Here is a 22,502-nt window from a genome sequence, read left to right on the forward strand (position 1 = left end):
AAAAACCAGAGACTTTATTTTAGATTTGGTCAACTTTATTTTCACTTGGTCTCATCTTTTTAGAGTACATCTGACAACTTTGATTGACAGCTTAAGTCTGTTCCTTCACTTCCATTTCCACCAATTCAAGCCAAGGCCAACAAAACTGTAGCAACATGTACATTTATGATCATAAAAACAATCAAGGAGACAAACTCATTGAACAAAAAAACTCCTAAAAGGTCACATGATTTGACTAGTCAGGACGCAATCCAGAGTCTCCAGGGAATCATTTAAAAAAAAAAAAAAAAAAAAATCACGCTGCGCATTTAGGACTTTGTGTAAATCAGAAGAAATAGATATTTACTAGTGAAACACTTTTTAAGATCCAAATGACACACTGGAAATCCTGGACGGCCCCAACATCTAGTAACACATGAAAATCTAAACAACTTTTAATTCCTCACTCTTCAAGTGCATTAAAAAGAATCTAGTAAACAACCCTGGAAAAAGAACTCGATAAAACAAAGAAAGCACGTCGACAGGATGATCCACAAACATCAGTGGTTCAGTCCCCTGAAGCGATTCCCCATTGCCAAGTTTGTTCAAAATAAAAGAATCACCTCTCTGTGCAGCAGTTGAATGACCTGATCATAGCAAATAATTTTTACGCACATAATCTCATCACTAGGGATGCATGATACTGGATTTTTGCTGATATGCAGATATTTTCCTACTCATTTTGGCCGATGCACACACATTTATATGCACAAATTTTTTCCATTTAATTGCAGAGAACATAGCCTCTCCTATAATGAAATGAACATCATTTACTCTTATTGTGATGGTCCATTGTTAGGTGCAAACATAAAAAAACAGATTTTTCTCTTTGTTCTTCATAAATTTGTTGGAATGATCGAGATGACAGCTCCTAAGATGGGCTATTAAATTTGTAGTGTTTAAGGAATATGACACTTCAGAAAACCTCCAAACAGCAGACATACTCGTGTTGCATGCACATAATTAAAGTGTAATTTTATCGGCAACAGAGATACAATATTCTAATTAAAAGTATTTGTAGATACTAATGAAGTGTAAATTAGACGTGAAACACAATGAAAATTTCAGATCATGATAATTTGGGGTGTCACAGTTCTAAAAATCCCTGATGACTTTTGATTTTAAGGTCATGATTCAATTTAAACATCTTTTTATTTTGCACTGATGGTTATGCCAAATTAGAACTATTGAGATTTGACTTGTAAAGATCAAAAGATGATTAGTTTTATGCCCTGAAAACTGCCATTTACAGTTTCAAATTCTTCCTTTAAAGAGGTAGTCTTTATGGTATCAAGTCTAATATAAGAGTTGGAAAACTACGCTGTTTTATCCTTGAAGTGTTTTCTTGGCATGCACCAGATAAGAGATAAATATATTCTGGGAGGATCACAGATTCTGCCTTTTGACTGAAAGCTATTTTGATTGAGTTGTGATTTAATTTTGATAGTTTCATCACCTTTTATATTGAAAACAGGTTGAAATGGTATCATGTCCTTTGAAATATTTGTAAAAATATTTTCGTTGATGCAAAACAAACTGAAATGATATCACTAATGATCAGGAATTTTAATATGAAAGCGGTTACTGTTTCATCCCTAGTGCTGATAATATCATGCATCCCTACTCATCACTGACTAACAGTGGGAGAGGCTAAACAAGAAACAACTGCCCAGGATTGGTAACAAAAGATGATTTCTTTTTATTTTCTGGCAGTACTGCAGAGTGAAACTTGTTAAAAATCACGCAGCTGATTCTTGGCAAGCTCTCCCCATATAAATGAAACGTGGCACGAGTAAAGACGGTCGAGCTCTTAGCTGATTGAAGTGCTTTTGGCTTTAAAGAGGGATGGAATGAATTTTTGAATGAAGTCAGAAACAGTTCGAGGGAATCACCAGCAAGTGGAGCGTGTGTGCTTTGAATGTGTGCCTTCATTTTAAATGACAAACAAAACCCCCTACAGTGCTCATTCCTCTGAGGCAGACTGGATGGACAACATAATGGATAATTAATTTAAAACAAAAGAGTGCCTGAAAGTTTTCTTGCTCAACCCCAAAGATTCTTTACAATGATTTGAGTTGCTCAGTTGCCATCTATCTGAAAAATGTGACAAACAAAATTTTCTATCTAGTAGTAACCCTTTTTGTTGTTAGGTATTACAGTGTGACTGAACACAAGAGGGACATGGCAGAGACGTTAAGTGGCTCAGTTTGACTAACAGGTCTACATGGGTTTATGCACGTGTGTGTATTTTAATGTGTGTGTGTGTTTATGTTCTTTGTTATCCATGGTGGCTATCCTGTTTGTCTTGCTTTAGTTAGCTGTAGGTGTCAGCGCCTTGTGTCTGTTCTTTCCTCCTGCTCAGTCCAGTTCAGTCATTTTCTCCTCCTCCCTTTCCACTTCCTCCTCTCCCGTCTCCATGGTTACTGAAGCGTCACGGTCCAGTCTACCCCTGCGTTCATGCCAGGCTTGCGGAGCGTCAACACGGACATGGAGGCGTCGAAGTCAAACTCTACCTGGCTCTCCTCACCACCTGCAGAACAGAAGACCAGACAATGTTAGAGACCGTGGAGCATTTGGAGAGAAAAAAAAGTACGTGAATCTCATCCCTGAAAAGGAAATTTCACAAAACTGAACAGATAATCTTAAAACAAAATCTCAAAAATGGGATAGTAACTTCAAAAACATGTGCATAACAATTTGTGAGGTACATAAATGAGGAAGAGGAGGAATGTAAAACATGTTAAAAGTGATATTGTTGTAATTCTAATTCTTTTCTCTTTTACATTCATTATGGAGTATTGTTGATTACGTATGAAGAGAACGAACATAGTAGCGTAATTTTGGGGATGGACACTGGGGAGGAAAGTGGGTTTCTGTAACAGAGTGATTATTGATGGATGAGTCCTTTTCAGATATGAAATGTCAATTTATGTTGCTCATTAATAGTCTGTATGTTATTATTGGATTCTGTAGGCTTCATTTGACATTTTTTAGTGTTCAAAACAAACGAATCAAATTAAATCAGCCAGTTGAATTGCAAATTGAATTGTGGGGGATTACAACCACCTCAAGGAAACGGCACACGAGCTGAAAACCTCCGTACTCTGTTTCAAACAACACAATTTAATCAGCTTTGACATTTGACAGCAGCCAATTTCAGATTTGAACTTCTTCAAACCTGTGCCTGAAGTAGTTCAAGCACACACAAGTTAAGCTGTCCACACAATATGGCTTCAAGACAAAGCAAATCATTTGATATTATGTCAAAGAGATGGCACAATGCACAACATCCACTCCACAACTTGCTCCCATACACAAGAGCAGACAATGTTAACAGACTGCTACAGGGCAGCAATTAGTTCACACACATAAACCGCAGAACAAACAGGCTACAACCCTACAACAACCCTAACCCTGCCTACAGCATTTAGACTACATTATTTATTTTTTATGACATACATACAGGTATAGATATTTCTGTATAAATTCTGCTTTTATTCAGTTGTTTACCGTGAGCACGAATATGAATGAACTCAACTGTGACAGAGTGAGTTTCAGCAGTAGTTGGCTTGTTGGTACATGAACGGCTAAAAAGAGACCTGAGAAGCCCAAATATTCATGAGGAATGAATCATACAGTTTCTTTTCATTTGGCACAAACAGAAAGGCAGATTAACTTCCATGCTGCCTTAGTGAGTGTTTGAGAGAAAGTTACAAACTATTTTAAGTGTATGTGCACCCTATGTCAACTCCGCCCACTGCATAATTTTGAAAAATGCCAAAAAAGTGAGCAGTTAGGCTGAAGACAGGGGTGGGATGGGGAGGGACTACCACTGCAGGGGGCTTGACCTCACAGCTACATAGTATGTGACACAGGTAGGGCTGGGTATTGGGATTCAATACCTCTGAATAACCCAGAACCGAGTAGTAATGAAACTTCTCCAGTCAAACAATAGTTGCATTCAATCTTTTTGGTAGGCACATCTAGAATAAAATGACTATTTATATGGTTTTGCTCGAAGCCAATCACTGCAAGCATTGGTATTGAATGAAACACACACAACAGCTCGTGGTCAGAGGCAACCAACTCAGAGCAGCTGCTGTCAGACTCTCCATGTCTGTGTTTCCAGTGCCTCTCTGCAGGGAGTCTGCTGAAACTTTGACAGTAATTTGTGGCCTTTTTGAAAAAGTTTCTGTGTTGTTCCTGTGTCATCCTCAGAGAGGACAGGCTCTCAGTGTTTCCGGGACAGTGCCAGTACACTGTAACCCCTCTGTTTCTCATCATCAAAGGAACAAAGACAGTCCAGTGGTGCATCAAGACTCAACAAAAGTGCCAAAGTTGTAAAATACTACGTAGAGGGTTAATGTAAACTGAATGAAGAGTCTTGATCAGCATCTATTTGATAATGAATCACAGACTCTTACTCAAGAGCGCAGACTTGGAGAGGTTAACCTTTTATTTCTTACAAGTTTCATGTCGTAGAGGAGCCCCACACAGTCGACACTATCTCAGTGCTGCCCTTTCAACGTTTTGGAGGCAATGTTTTGGGCCTCTGTCAGCCAGTGACATGTCAATTCTAATAAATTCAACAAGAAATGTCAATATTAACACATTTATGTGTTTCATCACAGCAGTCATATGAATTAGTTTTCTGGTGTACCTCAATCATCTTGTTTAACAACTGTGTTCACATGTTGAATGGGGAACATTTTTTTCTTCCACTGAAATGTGTTTCAGCTCAGTGGTATAAAACCTGTTGAACTGCCTCATGAGAAACAGCTAGAGGCCATTTGAGCAGATTCCTTCGAGCAGCATTCAGTCTAGGACTTTAAATGAATGAACATGTGAGAATTAACATGAGAGAAATGCACTCACCAGCGGTCTTAAGGGTAACCTTACTGGGCTTGCTGGCTCCCAGTATGATGATGCGTTCAACCCAGGAGCGGGTGGAAAAATGGGCATCTGGAGCCAAGTTACTGCGGGCCAAACAGAGACACAGATTTAATATGTAAGTGGTTTTACAAAGATTATGAGACAAATCATAAATGGTTCCTCATATTATCACTACTCATAGCACTGCTGTTTTTCTATCACAGGAACCTTTCAATGAATTCTGTACTGCTTGTATATTTCCAGCACTTTTAACATCTTCAGTTGTCTCACTGCACCTATACTGTGTTTGAATCTGTGCTGAAATATTCAGGAGCCTGTTAGCGGGTGGATTTTTACTTTAAGAGAAAGGTTTTCTGCTGAACTGAAACTGAGGAAATATCCACTCACACAGAAGAGAGGATGTTGTTGGCGAACGAGAGCCTCCTGTGGATGAACTCCTTCTTTTCATAGTTGAAGGTGTGACCATCGTCTATGTAGAGCTCCCCCTCTGCAGTTCTCTGTCAGACAAAAGGAGAGAGCTCTGAGTCTGACAATACCACTTGGCATGCAAACGTGTCAAAATAGCAGTGGATGACAGCTGTGTCTTGAAGCCGTCAGCGGGTGTGTTACCTGGGGATTAAGAGCCACGTATAAAGTGTAGGGATCGTGCTCCATGCAGGTGGAGGACCTGCGGACTCGAAGCTTCCTGGGAATAATGGAGCCACCACGCTGGAACACCGGGATCTGAAAAGAAAACAAAATGCTCCGTACTGAAACCAGAGGAAAAATACTAACTATAGTTCTGATTAAGTGATTTTACTGGATAAGAGGAATTCCATTAGTAATGAGATAGAATAGAACAGCAGTGGGACTTTTAACTTCATGTCACACAGTTTATAATCTGACAAAACACTATGCTGATATTCAGTACAACAGCACTTCATTAAAGGATGTGGAGCGCCTCGAAATGTAGAAGTTTATGACTGTAAATTATCACCAAATCATTTAACAGACATGAAGTGATGTATGAAAGTAATGTGTACATCGTTGTGTGTCTTACAGAGCTCATGGTGACTGGGATGTAAAGGTTCTGGGCTCCGTTGTGCTTCTGGAAGGTGTGGACATCAAACCAAACCTGAGGAACACACAAAGCCACGTGTCAAGACAAAGTTTCTGCAAAACCGAGGACACGTGAATCTGTAATCATGGTACTGACACTTTGTCGTATAAAAATACTATTCAACACCAAAAAGATACAGTAACTGTGTCTTCTTACCTCGTCTTTGCCAGGCAGGTAGGCGGTGACTCCCCTGGCTCCCTCCTCAGTAACTGGGTGCACCAACAAGTCTCTCCCTGCAGCAGAGTTAAGTAACGTCAGCAGATCTGATAATTGTTTTAAATCACTTCTGCCTCACCGAACCAACTGATTTTCAAGTTTACATTCTAGTTTGTCATCTGTTGCCTCAGCACTACACAAAAGTGATCTGCACCCAATAACACAGCATTCTTATGTCATGACAATATCAACTATACACCGTTATTTGTATCCATGCACAGATTTAGACAATTGAGCTGCAAAGCTCTGCATTTAACTTGATTTCTACCTAAAATAAACACATCTCTCAAAACTAGTCAGGGGAAAACAAAGTTTTCATGTTTTGTGTCTCACCGATCAGGAACTCATCATCCAGAGCGAAAGTAGCAGGATCCTGAGGATATTCAACCCACAGTGGTCTGCAACAGATACACATGTCAGCTGAGTAACATGACTCCACAATATTGTCATCTGTGTTCAATAACATTACTGAAATCTGCAGCGAATTCAAACCAACAACACAATGTAGTTCTTGCGCATTATGGATATTATGAATAATTGTAATTCAGATTAGGGGACACATGTTGACTTGAATCTCCATTTCTCTGTATTAAAACACTGCTCACCTCTGTTCTGTAGTACATTGTAGTAATGTGTAATTACATGGCATTAACACGCTGACAGAACAGAGCATAAACACCAGATTTAATCACTGATAATCTGTAATTTAAAAATTAAAAAGGAATCAGGTAGCTGCATTATTTTACTTTCCAAATGAACATTACTTTTTGTTGATAACAAATAAATTGCTGCAAATATATACCCCTGAATTTGCTACCAGAGCCTGAATGACATCTAAGACATATACTGATACTGTTTCCTCACCTCATGACTGGCTGTCCAGTCTGGTGTGCCTGGTAGAACTGCTGGTACCAGTAAGGCAGGAGGGTGTAGCGCTGGCGCACAGCATCACGGATCAGTGCTGTGTTTTCAGGACCAAACAGCCAGGGCTCGCGGCGTGGTGTGTCCAGGTGGGCGTGGGCCCTGAAGAACGGCTGGTACGCCCCCGTCTGGTACCAGCGCACCAGCAATTCAGTGCTCGGAGACTTGAAGAAACCACCTACATCAGCTGTGACACAGAGGATCAGTGTTAGATCTCAAGAGGCTGCTGTCTGGCGGTTTTGTTTTCTGAAGACATTTTATTTATATCAGCGCCTGGACTCTATTTTTAGAGCTTATGGCTGGAACAACTGTTGGAGAATTAAATGTGTGCTGTCTGTGGACTAAATCAGCTTTATTTATGAAATCAGTTTCACAAAACATCCTTAAGTCTTCTCCCCTGAGGTGTCCTTAAAATGTTCACTAAAGCATTAAGGGGTTTTTGGTCTTATACTTGAGTTAAACTGTTGCACAACAGACCTTAGCAAGGCAAGAGGGAAAAAAAGCTGCCTCTCACTCTTGTAACTGCAACATGGCAGAGTTTATGGGGATTAATGAATAATGTGTGGTATAAAATCTGTGAAAGATTATTTCATAGCAAATTAGGTTGCAAGCTCTAAATGCAAAGGCTAGCTCTGTCATCAGCTAGCTAGGCTATAACATCTTAAATTAGCACCACAGTCTAGTATCTAGAGCTTAAATACATTAATGTGTAATGAAATCAACAATAAATAAATAACTTGTTAGATGAAAATGTCATCTTTATTACGAATGACATTTGTACATAGATAAGTCACCTACAGGCTAACAGTCTAGCTTGAACAGTTACTTCAAGTAAGCTGCAAGTTAACTTTCAGTTATTCTTCCCAGTTTGTTGGGGATTTTTTCCTGTAATTAGTGATTTTTAACTAAAACATTTACAGCTGTAAAATCTCCTCAATGTCGTAAATGCCTTCCAGGTTTCCTTAAACGGTGCTATTGATAACATTAGTAACATTCAGTCTCTAGAGGTTGCTCTCTACTGTCCCCTTCCAATCTACTGATTGCAAGGTTGCTGTAGTTGTTGCCGAGCAATCAGACATCACAAAAATGTTATCACTAAAATCTTACACCATAGAAACACACACACACACACATATATACATATATATTATACTGCAGCTAGATTACCCAGGGTGCCTGTGCTCTCACCATGGTAATGCCTCATGCAGTTTGTCAGTGCACGTTTCCATGACAACATTTACAAACACTCCGAGGAGTGAAATTACCTTCAGAATACTGATTATAATAGATGCATTTCCTTCCTTCAAAAAACAGTTTTAGTGTCACAGCTATGTTTCACTGTTGTTTTTATGTGACTCTGTGGCAGATGATTTTAAGGTGATGGACGAAAACAGATTAATGAAGGTTAAGAAGAATATTACAACCCTTTAATTTTAGCTAAATGTGAGCTCTAAAGGGCAGCAAAATGTCTTAAAATCTGCTGGACTTCTAAACAGTCTAAAATGTTTGAATAGATTACTTTTTGTTGTAATGAGTAACATTTTAAATTTACTATTTAAATACTCAGTTATTTATTTATTTATTTATTTTGAAATAATCTGTTACTGTTAAAATATGCTGCCTGCCACTAAGTGCTGTGCTCTCACAGTCAGGGAACCACAGCAAGATCTACCATCGCCTGCACTTGTCACCAGAGGAGAGACTGACGGTGACTTTTTTTGCATTTGGCACAGACCACACCCATACGGCCTGCTGTGTACAGTGAAATCATGTCAGGTCATCTCAAGTCAGGTGTGGAGATGGATGGTATTGAACAAATTCCGGTAGGTAGGTTAAGACTATCTGACACATGTTTGGAAAAACTTCTTCCCCTGCGTTATAATCACTACTTCGGCTTAAAATATTTAACTAGAGAAATCAGTGGCTGGGTGAGTCTGCCAGACGTGAAAAACCCGTGCACTTTTATATTTTATATGTAAGCAAGCATTGACCTAGTTAACTTGTTCAGTAGTTGCATGATGAAACATGACAGACTTTCTGCACGAGACTGTGTTTCACTTCTTTCTATCACATGGGTAGCAGCTAAAATGTCATCCACACAACTTTTCAGCAGCTCTCTTAATATTTTGTTCTTGCTCACTTTACACTGACCAGAGAGACAAACTAGCAGAGTAAGAGCAGGCTGTAAAGCTTGATAATACTCACCACCACAGAATGAGATTCCAACCAGGCCCAGGCTCAGACACATGGGGATAGAGATCTTTAGGTGTTCCCACTCAGCAGCATTATCTCCAGTCCATACAGCACCTACAGACACAAACACACCTTTACACTCAAGTTTTTGCACTTAAAAAAAAAAAGCCTGACACAGAGGGCTTCTATCATGCTCCAGTATTGTTCAACGAGGGCTTACCATAGCGCTGTGACCCAGCGAAGAAGGCTCTCGTCAGGACAAATGGCCGTTCAACTCCTCCTGACCTCTGCACCAGACCTTCTGCCGTGGCCATTTGCTGCAGGTTGTACACAGAATGGTCAGTGGAGCAGGAAAGGTATTTTTATCCACCTCATTTTTAGAGCATTTTTTGGTTCTCTTTCAAACCAGTTTATATTTATATAATATCACTAAGATGATCTTTTAAAAAAATTATGTCCCAAATCTCATTCCTACTGCTAGAAAATGGCAGCAGAACATCAAGGAAAAATATAGTGATATTTTCACTTGTTCAGTGCTACCAGAGATCAGTGGCACTGGGTCATTTTAGTTTACCAATATATTGATTTGTAATTGAAGTTCCACAGTTATTTTCTCCTTTAAATCAACTACAGTGGCTCAAGTGACTCTGGTTACATTCATGCAAAAATACTCAACCAGACTTAAAAATGACTAAGTATAAAATATCCAGAACTTCAGAAAATGTTCATCAGAAACCTCCAGACGAACTGTGCGCACTCACCACATAGAAGCCATACAGGTTGTGGACGTCACGGTGCTCCCAATCTCCATGCATTGCGTCCTTGTGCATGGTGACCTCCGGCCCATTGAAGACCGACGGCTCATTCATGTCGTTCCATGTATACAGGTTCTCCATGGAACCCTGGAGAGTGGATTGTGGATTTAAGTATTGACACCAGGCCAATAACATTATGGAAAAAGTGACATTTTAAATCCATGAAAATATTAAATAAACCTGGGCACGTCATTCTCATCAATGTGAGTGTTCTTCAATTCTTGTCCTTTCTTATAGACAGCTAGATTTACAAGTCAGTCTCTAAATGCTTCGCTCAGTAGAGACCGAGGACAATCCTCCAGCTTTCATTGCTTAAACTGGGTATAAACAACTTCAGTTTTAAAAAATTCTGCTCTGCGCAGAACCAATCAAAAGTATTTAGGATGGCCCTTCATACTGTGGCAGTGATATGCAGAGTACAGAGTACAGAGTGCTACAGGGATCAAGTATCTTTGTAAGTCATCCCAGTTCCCTCCACAAAAAGACAATGGGATTTTTCCTTTGGATTTTGGATTATTGCAGAAAATTATTTTTGTACGAACAAAAGTTTATGTTACTGACAAGTTTTATTCAGCAAGATAATCTTGACAAACACAAACACCACTTTTATCATCTTTGAAAAGTAAACAGAATCGCCAGAAATAAAAACCTAATTATAACCTCTAATCAATATACACCACAGTCACATGACTTCATGTCACCACCATTTAACATCTCCGACAACCTCTGCCGTCTCATTTAGCCACTTGTTAGCAACCGCTTTTTTTAAAAAACAAGTAAACACTTCAAAATTCACAAGGGGGATATTTACTGTCATATTTTATGTTGTGGTAAAAAAAGTGAAAATCTCTTATGCTTGACATAACCACAGACCTTATTACAGGTATTTAACAAAAAACCTTTACGTTTAAAAAAACAAACAAAACAAATTCCTGTGGCACAATATGGGGGCAGAGCATCGTTTCAGGTGAGGTGCAACCTCCAGAAAAAACACCTAAGGGCCATAGGATTGTTCACGCCTGTGCTCTCTTCTGTTCAAGCAACTACTCTGCATTTACAAATCCCAAGACAATCGGTGGGTGCGAAGATCTCAGATCGTCTGGTATTGTGAGACTAATAGACAGCTGGTACACAGAGACAGCCCACATGCTAAATCCTCTGTATCTCGCTTACACATGTAATTACAGATTAGTGACAGAGAGAGAAGCGTCCTCGAAACTCACCTCATACTGATCGTAGGCGAACATGCTGGCCCACCAGGCCCTCATGTCTGGACGGGTGAAGTCTGGATAGCCGGCACTACCTGAAAAGGTGAAAGAGGACAGACAGAGAGGAATGTGAGACAAATATTTATTGTAATAGTGAAGATCTGTGCACACACAAACATGCTGTCGCTATAAATAATTTCCCTAAGTGAGCTCGTAAAAGCTCAAAGGAATATTTACAAATGCATTTTCTACACATTTTTCTGGTGATTGATTTTGAGTTGTTATTGCTTACCAGGCCAGCACCAGCCCTCGTAGTCTCCACCATCTTTATTCTTTATATAGAAACCCCGAGAGCGGATTTCATTGTGGATCTTGTAGTTGCTGTCTACTTTGATATGAGGGTCCACAATGGCAACCATCTGACGAATAATCAAAGGAAAATGAGCAGAAAATCTTGAAAGTACACAAAAAAAAAAACAAAAAAAAAAAACAACAACGGTGCCTTTACTCAAATTTAAGGTAAAATGAGATGGAAGAATAGACACTGCAGAACAACTGGTAAAAACACATCAAATCTTTGTCTGCTGGTGTTGTTGGTGGTTGTTTGTCACACGTACCTTGCGTTTCTTATCCACGAGACCCTGCAGCATTTCCTTTGGTGTTGCAAACTTGTGTGGATCCCAGGTGAAGTAGCGCTTGCCATCTGTGTGCTCGATGTCCAGCCAGATGAAGTCATAGGGGATGTCGTGCTCATCGAAGCCTGCATCTACTGTCTGCACGTCTTCCTGGTCATTGTAGTTCCAGCGGCACTGGTGGTAGGCCAGAGAAGCCAGGGGAGGGAAGGACTGGGTGCCTGATGGATGACATGAGAAGAAGCTAAGACTGAGGAAGCGCTGATATCTATTTGGGCTGCACAAATATTCATGCTGCTATCAGGTAATAAAACATGTTCAAGCTTTATCGTGACTGTGTCTTTGGTGATTTTTCTTGTTAGAGACGTGACTTGTTAAAGACTGCAAATGCCTTTTGTGTTTGACGTCTAAATGACAGTAGCTCGCTACTGTTAATGTTTACAAACTTAATTTAAGTGAAAGAGAAAAAGAGAAAAAAAAATTAATGAGTGAATTGTGTCTTCTCATTAAAAATGTCACACTTCTTGAATCTACAATAAACATAATTAAAGTAGTCAATCTAATTGAAAAATGTGCCCAAATTTCTGATGTTCCTCTGCAAAACAGTACAAATCATGAAGAATTTCTTGAAATTTATTTAAGACAAATGTTAATGTTTAGGTGATGCCAGAGACAGATTAGCATTTAGCAGGAATGACCATTACCTCTTTGTCCACAAAAAAGATGGTTAAAAAACAATATTAGTAAAAACTATTCTCAATAGCTTGTCTGCTTTTGCTCTGATTTACCAACATTTTATTTTCCGCACTATCAAGAGCCGAATATACAACTGGTAATCTCTATAAACAGATATCTGCACATGAATAAAGAATATGTAGGGAAGGTACAAGATTTTAGTTTCAGAAGCATTCTGGTTTCTATTTGTTATCCGAGACGTATTGACCAATCAGGCTTGAGCGGGCGTTGGTTGCATGGAGGTAACAGCCATGTGGAGAGCAAATGTAGAGGAACACATTGGCCAAAATACAGTTTGTATCTACAGTCACATGCAGATACCTGTTTATAGAGATAAAACAAAATATTGTCTGGATCTCAAATTGCCAATTGGACTGACAGGCACACAGAAGAGGACGTCATGGCCTGGATATCTATCATCTGGACATCCACTGGCTACACCAGAAGGCCAAAAACATTGGCTTTTGCCCCCCGAGGCTAAATCCTCGTCAGATGATAGCTGATGTGTTGCAAGACTGTTCTATTGGTAAGTACTGGGCAGGAAAGATGGCTTTGAGTGTTCGTGTGAATGGCCAGTCATGAATCTTCCTACCTGTGAGGGAGGCGTACTGAGAGAAGACGTCTTTGGGTGTTGGTCCAAGCATAATGAAGACGTCAATGATGCCGCTTTCAGAGATCCAACGCACATCTGTCTGTGGTGTTTCACTGGAGCCCTGCACGTAATCCAGCATTTTCCCAAACACAGTCTGAAGAGAGATAAAAACTGATGAGTAAGTGAGACACTGGCAATTTGTGCAGCAGACATTTACTAGCAAGTCTGACTATTTCTGACCAAAACAATCCCAGGGACTGGGAAAAGAAAAATGGATTGACCTTTCCTGCTGTATTGGAGCTAATATCCACCCAGGTCTCAGCAGCATTGAGCCAGAAGATGCCTGTCGTCCGCTGGGCGTTGTGGGCCAACATGACTGGTACAGCACCGTAAAGGGCCATCGGGTTATACAGCTCGTACTGGAACACGTCGAGGTTGTAGAGCCGATATGGATCTCCATTACTGAAACAGAAGAACACACACTCAGGCTTGATCCAGTGCAGTGAAGACAATACAGACCACTGTGCTTATGACATCCAATGTACATCTTCATAAAAGACTTGTTGTTGACACTTACTCTGTTGTTTTGAGTCTGAGGGTGTCTGCGTGTTCTGGGATGCCGTAGACGTGCTCAACCCCCGGCAACGAAAAGTCTAAACTCACAGCAGATGGACCTGTGAAGTGAGAGCAACCAATGATCAGTTAGAGGAGGCAAAAAGAAAAGAAAGAAGTCATTTAACCCCCCAAGCCATCACTGCCATTTACAAACAAGACTTAGTACTAAAGCCTTCTCACTAACACACATATTAACAGTTACAATTCCTATGACTAAAAATATAAATAGGACTTACCATTAGGTTTGCTGTCTGCATGCGATTTAAACGTTTCCTCCCACATCCCGTCTTCTACTTTCTCTTCCTCTTCTTTTGCTGTCTATCAAGCAAACGGAGAACACATACATTACAAAAGATCTAGGCGGAGATAGAGCATCTAAAATTATATAAAGAATGAAGAAAGTGTTTCTCAGTGTGTCATACTTCGGCTTGGCTTGCCGGATCAGCCTCCTCTTTCTTCTCGGCCTCTGGGTCTGCCTGACTGCTCCATGGCACATAGAATGAAGGGAGGAGTGATATAGGAGGGGATATAGGAAAAAGAAAAAGGTGTCACTTTGGCAGACTCATGCTATCTTGTGCCGTGTAACAATATATGGGGAGTATAATTAAACTATGATAAAAGGAAAAGGACATACAAACAGGGAGGTTGATGAATGTCCCCTGACTCCACAATGACAACTAACAGATAGTCTACATGGTCTCAAATTACTTTAATGACAAAGGGGACTAAGCAACTCCCTACCTTGTGGCTATTTCAGGCTAGGCACTATGGGACAGGACCTCTAGAGGCTGCGGCATCTAACCTCACAAGGCTCCATGCAGAACCAAGTGGTACGCAATGGATCCCCTGATTACCATGGTGCAATCAAGGCCACGGCATTGCACCAAAGACTCCTAACAAGCCTTGAACTGCTAAAACTTTAGTGCATGATCTGCAGCTGCACTCGTGTAAGAGGTGGTGGTGGAAAAAATGGGTTTTGATAGCCTGTTATGCCATATTCACATTACAGCGGAAAAACAAGGCTCTCTGCACAGGATTGTTTGGGCTTCTGTGCAGCTAACTTATAGACAAATAGCCATTTGTAAAGAACTAAAAATATACTCCACCAATTTAGCACTGAGTATTATAACTGGCCAGTCTAATCAAAAATGATGCAATAGAACCAGAGATATTGTCTTTTTTATTCCACAAATTATTTTCCCTGCCTACAATGCCCTCACTCCAACTGAACTGCCAACACTTCAGCTGGAGATTCTGTTGTGTTATGCAAGTAGGGCTGCAACTAATGATTATTTTCATGATCAATCAGTTGATTATTGTCACCATTAATCATTTAGTCCATAAAATGTCAACAAATTGTGAAAAATGCTCATCACAATTTTCCTGAGCTCAAGGTGACATCTTCAGATTGCTTCTTTTGTCCAACCAACAATCAAAAACCCCAAAACTCTTCATTCACCATCATGAATGACAAAGAAAAGCAGCAAATCCTTACATTTAAGAACCTGGAGCAAACGTTTGACATTTTGCTTGAAAAATGACTGAAACAATTCACTGATTATCAAAACAGAAACTGGCAATTTTCTTTTGATCCACTAATCAACTAATCATTGCAGCGCTATATGCAAGTAGCAGCTAATGCACGCTTGAGATGCTAACCTCAACCAGTACTTAGGAGCAGGCCAGAGAGGTCTGGTCAGCTCACTTCTTTCTAAATCCACATTTTTTTCATTTTCAAACTTGTAGTCTGCAGTCCCAACTAATGTCAACTTCAGTGACATCACGTGAAGCAATACATCAGATTTTTCAGCGCTCCCTCTGAAGCCATAACAGGTTTTATACAACTTTTTAGATGTGTAGTATTTCCCAAAACCTGTAAACAGATTTTGATATGCAAAAATAATGGGAATTCCTCTTTAAAGCAGAATTCTGCAATATTTACTGTGCTGAATCATAAAATAACCATGAAATGTCATCAGACATCAAATTAAAGATGCATTCAATCTAACATACTGGTTTCTGTGACAACAAGGCTACAGCCAACATGTTCTCATTTTAAATTTCCATTCCAGTTCAGAACGTCCCTGCAGCCTACAGGCAACTTGCTAGAGCTTTGGGTCTGGGAAGGAGGGGGCGGGGGAAACAACTCGCTTCAATCATATGTTTAATAGCGATTCAACATACAACATATATTTAATATACTGTCTATGGCTCCAATTCACTATTTGGACTGATGTAGTAATTTCTGAATGCTTGGGTCTTCCATATTGCTCCTTGAGATGAGTTTTTAAATATACAAGGAGGCAAATGGACTTTTTCAAAGACCTGCAGGCCACAGCGTGAATGTTAACAATAGGGCTGGCCAGTATATTGATATCAATATTATGATAACTGAATAGATACTGTCACAGATTTTGGATATCGTTATATGACATAAGGGTTGTCCTTTTTAAAGACTGCATTAAAATACCAAACTGTTCTCACTTTTATATTTGTCTTTTCCCATTTAGTCGTTACATCCACACTACTGATGATTATTTATCAAAAAATTTGACTGATTAATGTATTGTGAAAGCAGCAATAGTCATCCCTACAATATTGTTAAAATGTCAGTAAATATTGACAGAAGTATTCAGTCAAACACTACTCATTAATTTAGCCTCCATCTTGCATTGTAACTGCGCTGCATAAATCAGTGCAAGGCTGTGACTATAAGCCACAAACACAACAATGAGGAAGGCTCTGCAAAAAATGTTTTTCCGCAATAATGAGAGTCCAGCTTAAGAGCTCAAAGGAAGCACTGTCCCAGAAAAGCTGTAAAAAATGTCCCAATTTAGAGAATTATTACCCCAAAAACTGGAATGCAAATTGAAGCATAACCACAAAGTGAGATGTTGCTGTTTGAGAAGTGGGCTGCATTATCTGAAAATAAGACACAAACTACATGTGTGTGAGGATAGAAAAGCTCTTATGCGCCTTCTAAATTGGTCCACACCTGCTGCCACTAGCACTATTTATTTTCATCTGCCGCGGTTAGCTCTCACCGTGAACTGAGCAAGCGTGACAAATCATTTCATTTAACATAACTGGCCAAGAGACACAGTCAGTCATGCAGCTGCAGGGTTAGATCTGCTCTAGTGACACTCTACTTAGATGATTTAGTTAATTGGACACTGATCTGACAAGACAGTGGTGCACAGTTAAATCACTGACACAGCAGACCCTACATCATTCGGGTGATGTGTTTTTTTTTTTCATGATCAGGATGATTTTTACTTTGTTTCATGAAATAAGACAAAAAAAATCAACAGCCAAAGTGGCTATTATTGTTTAAATCAAACTTTGAAAACATGAGGATGATAACAGGGGGCTGGACTGACCCCTTCATTCTGGATCGAATTAAACACAGACATGCACACACTCGCCTACACACACCCCTCACTCACAGTCACATTTAATTCAGGATAAACACTGTGCTTGGTGTGATGGGAGTCCCTGCACTTTTTGTCACTACTGGCAGCATTAGCACAAGGAACAGAATACACACTTACAAATCTTAATGGTCTTTACCTAGAGAATACCCTCTTGATATTATCCCACACGCTAGCCACTGTGCTAGTTACTTTATAGGAGAAACTAGGATGATAGGGAGAAGAGGACAGAACAACGAGTCAGAGACGATACTCAAAAACAAACCATTTCATGGGAACAAAAATAGAAAATCATCCACTGAGTGAGGACGTGGATTAAAAGAGACGGCTGGCATTTGTAATATGTGTGTGCATGCGCGGTTTCTCACGTGTCCTTGCGCATCCTCAGGTGCTCGTAGGCCAGCAGGCCGCGGGAGTTCAGCGACATCAGCACGTCTCGCCCTTCCATGATGTCCAATCGGAAGGGCCGGGCGCTGACGATCACCCTCTGAGACTCCGCCCCCAGGGACAGCACCACCCCGTTCTCATCCTGAGACAAGAGGGACAGGCTGAGGAAGACAGAGAGGAACGGAGAGGAAGTTAGAGAGAGGATATGGTTTAGAAAAAGAAAAGTGCGGACTAAAGAACTCAAGTATGATCTACTCAGTATCTCTCTGCTCCAAACATAAATGCTGCAGGTTTCCCTCATTAAATTCTCTCAGTGCCAAACTAAACTTCAAGGTTGAACACTTGAACTTACTTTCTGAGAGACGAAGCCAAAAAGAAAACATTTGAAAAAGCTGGCTCCTTTTCATGTGGGTTCATAGAAGAATTTACTTTCCTGCTATCTTTCAATCGAGTTAAGTGGATCGCATTCCTCGATCGATAGTAGAACGTTGACGTTTTTGTTTTCCTAATTTATCTGTTTGTGCATATCTTTGTTTTTACTTAGCAGCCATTTTTCCGCAACAGAAATCAGGAGTTCCTACACCTTTTCCAAAGTGGAAATTCAAGCACTTTCAACGCATTTTTTGTTCACAGTACTGTTACAGAAACAGCCACTGAACACTGTCTGCAAGGAAAATTTCAGACAGAAAAATAAAGACTGAGTTGAACTGAGGTCTTGAATGAGAGCTTAGATTTTTATAGCTTCAGTACTTTTGATGCTATCAAATGTTAGTCTTGTATTGTATTTTGACATGTAGTATTGGAAAGGCACTGATACTTTGATACTTTTGACAACCATATTCGTTTTATGTAATTCTACAGAAGAGTGACAAATTATAGGATCATTTCATGTTTCAAATCATGTCACCTGTCTGTCAGTAGACATGGTATCCTATATAACAAAAACAAACAATTACTTGGCAATTAACTTAAATTTTAACAAATACTGACCATCACAGTTGGAAAGCACGGGTGTTTTTACACCTGTAACAAGTCAGTGGCTTTGTTGAGACTGCAGGCAAATTAGATTTGTCTCCCAAATCAGATTTTAAGACAGACCGTCTGAACTGTTACTGGAAGTGATCAGATCAGATTTATGCGTCACCAGCCTATCTGCATGGGTTGCTGTGGGAACAACGTACCATCAGTAACTACATACGCTGGTGATACTGCTTTTCGAAATGTAAACATGATAAATGGAGAGAGCTTGTACAGAAACTTCCACCCAAAGTGATAGCAGGTTTATTTCAGGCTGTTGTTGTCTCTGTCCTCCATGCTACTCTGCTGGTAGAAGCATGAATTCTGCCGGACCTCTCAGATGCACTTCTGCATTTCAAACCACCTCCAAATGCAGCTTGGATAGGATTTGCATAAATTACGTTTCATGTATTTTGTTCCCTGTCCATACTTTGTAAGATCAATCTGGATATGGCCAAAAAAAAAAAAAAAAAAACAGATTTGGGCTGGCAGTCTGAACAAGGCAAAAAAAAAAAACCATTGCCACTGTGAAAAAGGCCTGTATCACTGATCTCTTTGTCCATATTCCAGGTCTTCTCTATCTTCTTAAACTCAAAAACCACTGTAAGTCTGTCCATGCCCCCAAGGTTGCTCTTTTTGATTACCCTATTTTCCCCTTTTAAAGTATTTTTGGGGAGCTTTTTTTCTATACAAATAGACATTGTAGGACATACTTGTGATTTTGGGCCAAATTAATAAAATTGATGCACAACTAGCTGGACTAAAAGTCAATTTTGCCTTTTTAGTTTAACGCAAGATCAAAACCTACACCCACACACACCACACAGTCAGTATCATCCTTTGGAGACTTACGGCTCAGTAGGCGGCTCCCTGATGAGCACGTCTGGGACCTCATAGCGAGGCTTCAGCGGCTTCAGCTCGTTAATCTTCACCCTCGTTATGTTTCCCTGGAGACGGTAGAGCTCAAGCAGCAGACGCACCTGAGACACAAAGGCAAAGAAAGTGAGGGGGACACGGGTGAAAGGGGAAGAAAGGGAGATACAGGAGGAGCAAAGGAGGGTACAGAGGAATTTCATTTTTATGATTTCATAAACATGACAGCAGTGGTCGGCGAATGGGTTCAGCCAAGGGCCAGTTTTATCAGTATTACACTTTGCTTGCCATATTAGGCATTTGGCTTTGATACTACAAAGAAGAAAGTAGTAACTAACGTGCCGTCATGACAGCATGAATATTTTCACCAATTTAATCTGGGAACAGCTTTAGATATGGCTATATTTATCAAAAATTGACATTAAGCAGTGCCTATAATTTTCTTATTGTGAACTGGTATTGGGTGATTGGGCAAATACATTGGTCAATAGCCAGTTGCTTTTTGGGGGTCAATTTTTGTAATTTTATGTTGCTTATTTAATGGTCCACAGAAGGAAAGTGACTATTCAGGGATAGACTCTCATATAGCAGAATAGTACATACCCACTGAACCGGGAGGACAAGTGAGAAAAAAAGCCTGTAGAACCAGATTATTTTCACATCTACTGCAATTAATTATGGATTTATTTAAACTTAACAAGGTTTGTTAATTGTTCTAACAGTGAAAAGACAGATCAAGACAGTTTTGTACAGTTTTATTTTGTTTTTCTCTCAAATTTGAAAGAGGTGTGTCTTAGAGAGACACACACACACACACACACACACACACACACACACACACACACACACGTGTTAATATATGGTGGGCTGACAGTGGCCAGTTAGGAAATTTTAACACATCGGCCAACACTCTTATGAACTGCTTCTCCCTGTGTGATTTACCTTGTTGTTGTCATTGATGAGCTGCAAGGTGAGTCTGGTATTGGTCAGCTCCATGGTCTCCAGCAGGGCTCGATAGGGAGACTCACCAGGCTTCAGTGCTCGCTGACGCCTGTTTGAAATAGGAGAAAAAGATTTATAGGACAGTGCATCTCTGCAACACTACAGTAAGGCAGTATTATAATTAATACAATGTTGTTTTTACCATTATCAGAAACGTGCAGCTTCTGTGATTTAGATACTGCTCTTAGCCATATTGTGATTTCAATAATATTTCGATTAATTGTGCAGCCCCAGTCTTTTCTGTCTTGCACTTACTTGCAGAAGGCACTCTGGTCACAGGTCTTGAAGTTGCCCCTGTCCACAGCCCACGTCCCACTGAAGGACACAGCCAGCAAGACCACCAAGACAGGCGCCATCCTACAAAGAAAATCAAGCAGACAATCCTAACTTAATTCCGTTAAAGCGACTTACCAGTCACCCCTCCAACTCGCATTTGGTTGTGAAATTACCCATGAGGACTCCAGCACATATATCTACAGGAGTTACACTTAAACTGAACACAAACAGACACACAGCCGGACTTTGATCTCTTTGTGATGGCAAAATGTGTCAAGTGAAATAGGCAGCGCCAGAAAGTGTCACATGAAGCTAAGCTAAACCATTTCCCGTTTCCTCATCCTGTTGCAGCTACACAGTCTACAAATATTATTACTTAAATGTTCATGTTACACCCTGAGCCTGCATGTAAAGACGTATTTCCAGCCCTCACACTCTTCATGTCAAAGCCGGGCGTTGTGATGTGTCTGAAATGATGCCAAGAGACAGCATTAGGTTTGCTAACGCATCAGCCAACGTAGGCTAACGTTAGCTAGCATTCAAACGGAAATCTGTGGAAAATACCTCAGAAAATGGGCCGGGATTATTAATTTAAAAACGCATCATTTTTGCAGACAGGCTACCGCCTGATAGTCTAGCAGCAGCGTTATCGTTAATTTCCCCCTTTAATACGGATATGGGGCTAACCTTGCTGACAACGGTACAGTGCAGCTTGTCAAGCCGTTAACAGTTAATTCAATTGAGAGGAAGATCTCGACTTTTCCACTGTGATTTCCCTTAACAGCGGCCGTTAAACCCTCAAACAGTAAATTTGCTTACACGCTCACTAAGTGTGTACCCACGGCGATAATCTCTGGCCTCCGGCGCGCTGATAATAAATCAAACAAATGATAAATTCTCGATGAAACAGCGGACGTGCTTTGTCTTACCTCTCAGTGAAGGTGGCCATCTTGATTATGCTGCCGTTTGACTCCGCCCACTTCACTCCGCAACAAAGATCGTCAAAAAGTAAGATTCTCACCTAACTGCAATATTTAGGTTCATTTATTTACACCAACAAAGATAATATTGTGTAAATTATACAGATTATAACATTTACTGTATGGATGTTTCTAATTAAATTAAACCATGATGTTATCTTCTAATGTGATTGAAGATAAATGGAGGTGTGTTTGTGAGCTATTCATGAATAATTATCCTCTCGGGCACGGACACGTCATCTTCATGCTCCAGTCAGTGAAGTGCACACACTTGTCCCGGATTTGTTCCACGGGATTGATCTCCAACCACTGCAACGTCTCATACAACGTACGCCGTGGGAACACGTGTACAGTCTGATGCAGTACAATACACGCAATTCATCTGAACTTTGTGAATACATATGTTTAAATTTTCATTTTATAAAAAACAGTGGTTCCCAAATAATTCCCAGAGTGAATTGTTTGGTCTCCTAGAGGATGGTGTGCAGGAGGGCACCAAAATTAACTTAACTATTAAAACGAAGAATTTTCATATCCATAAATACAAATTTACAGGTGGAAAGCCTGGCTGTGTTGCC

General features: G+C 40.1%; 1 protein-coding gene across 3 annotated transcripts; it reads right to left on the reverse strand.

Moving 5' to 3' along the window:
- Nucleotides 1-1,487: 1,487 nt before the first annotated feature.
- Nucleotides 1,488-21,926, reverse strand: ganabb (glucosidase II alpha subunit b). 3 transcript variants are annotated; one of them, XM_084718978.1, is made up of 25 exons: nucleotides 21,874-21,926; nucleotides 20,924-21,025; nucleotides 20,609-20,717; nucleotides 19,646-19,773; nucleotides 17,758-17,937; nucleotides 17,529-17,594; nucleotides 14,381-14,438; nucleotides 14,195-14,276; nucleotides 13,921-14,017; nucleotides 13,625-13,805; nucleotides 13,344-13,497; nucleotides 12,002-12,237; nucleotides 11,677-11,803; nucleotides 11,400-11,479; nucleotides 10,123-10,263; nucleotides 9,582-9,678; nucleotides 9,374-9,475; nucleotides 7,112-7,355; nucleotides 6,581-6,645; nucleotides 6,188-6,264; nucleotides 5,972-6,046; nucleotides 5,542-5,655; nucleotides 5,320-5,429; nucleotides 4,915-5,015; nucleotides 1,488-2,569 (listed from the first exon to the last, which is right to left on the reverse strand). In XM_084718978.1, the coding sequence occupies exons 1-25, from the start codon at nucleotides 21,891-21,893 to the stop codon at nucleotides 2,460-2,462; spliced, it is 2,856 nt and encodes a 951-aa protein (XP_084575104.1). In that variant the 5' UTR covers nucleotides 21,894-21,926; the 3' UTR covers nucleotides 1,488-2,459. The 3 variants fall into 3 exon arrangements, with proteins under 3 accessions (XP_084575104.1, XP_084575105.1, XP_084575107.1); XM_084718979.1 differs by lacking the exon at nucleotides 21,874-21,926 and adding an exon at nucleotides 21,764-21,857; XM_084718981.1 differs by lacking the exon at nucleotides 17,529-17,594.
- Nucleotides 21,927-22,502: the final 576 nt, after the last annotated feature.

This window comes from Lutjanus erythropterus, chromosome 5, assembly GCF_056507025.1.
Source record: "Lutjanus erythropterus isolate fLutEry1 chromosome 5, fLutEry1.hap2, whole genome shotgun sequence".
Classification (NCBI taxonomy): domain Eukaryota; kingdom Metazoa; phylum Chordata; class Actinopteri; order Lutjaniformes; family Lutjanidae; genus Lutjanus; species Lutjanus erythropterus.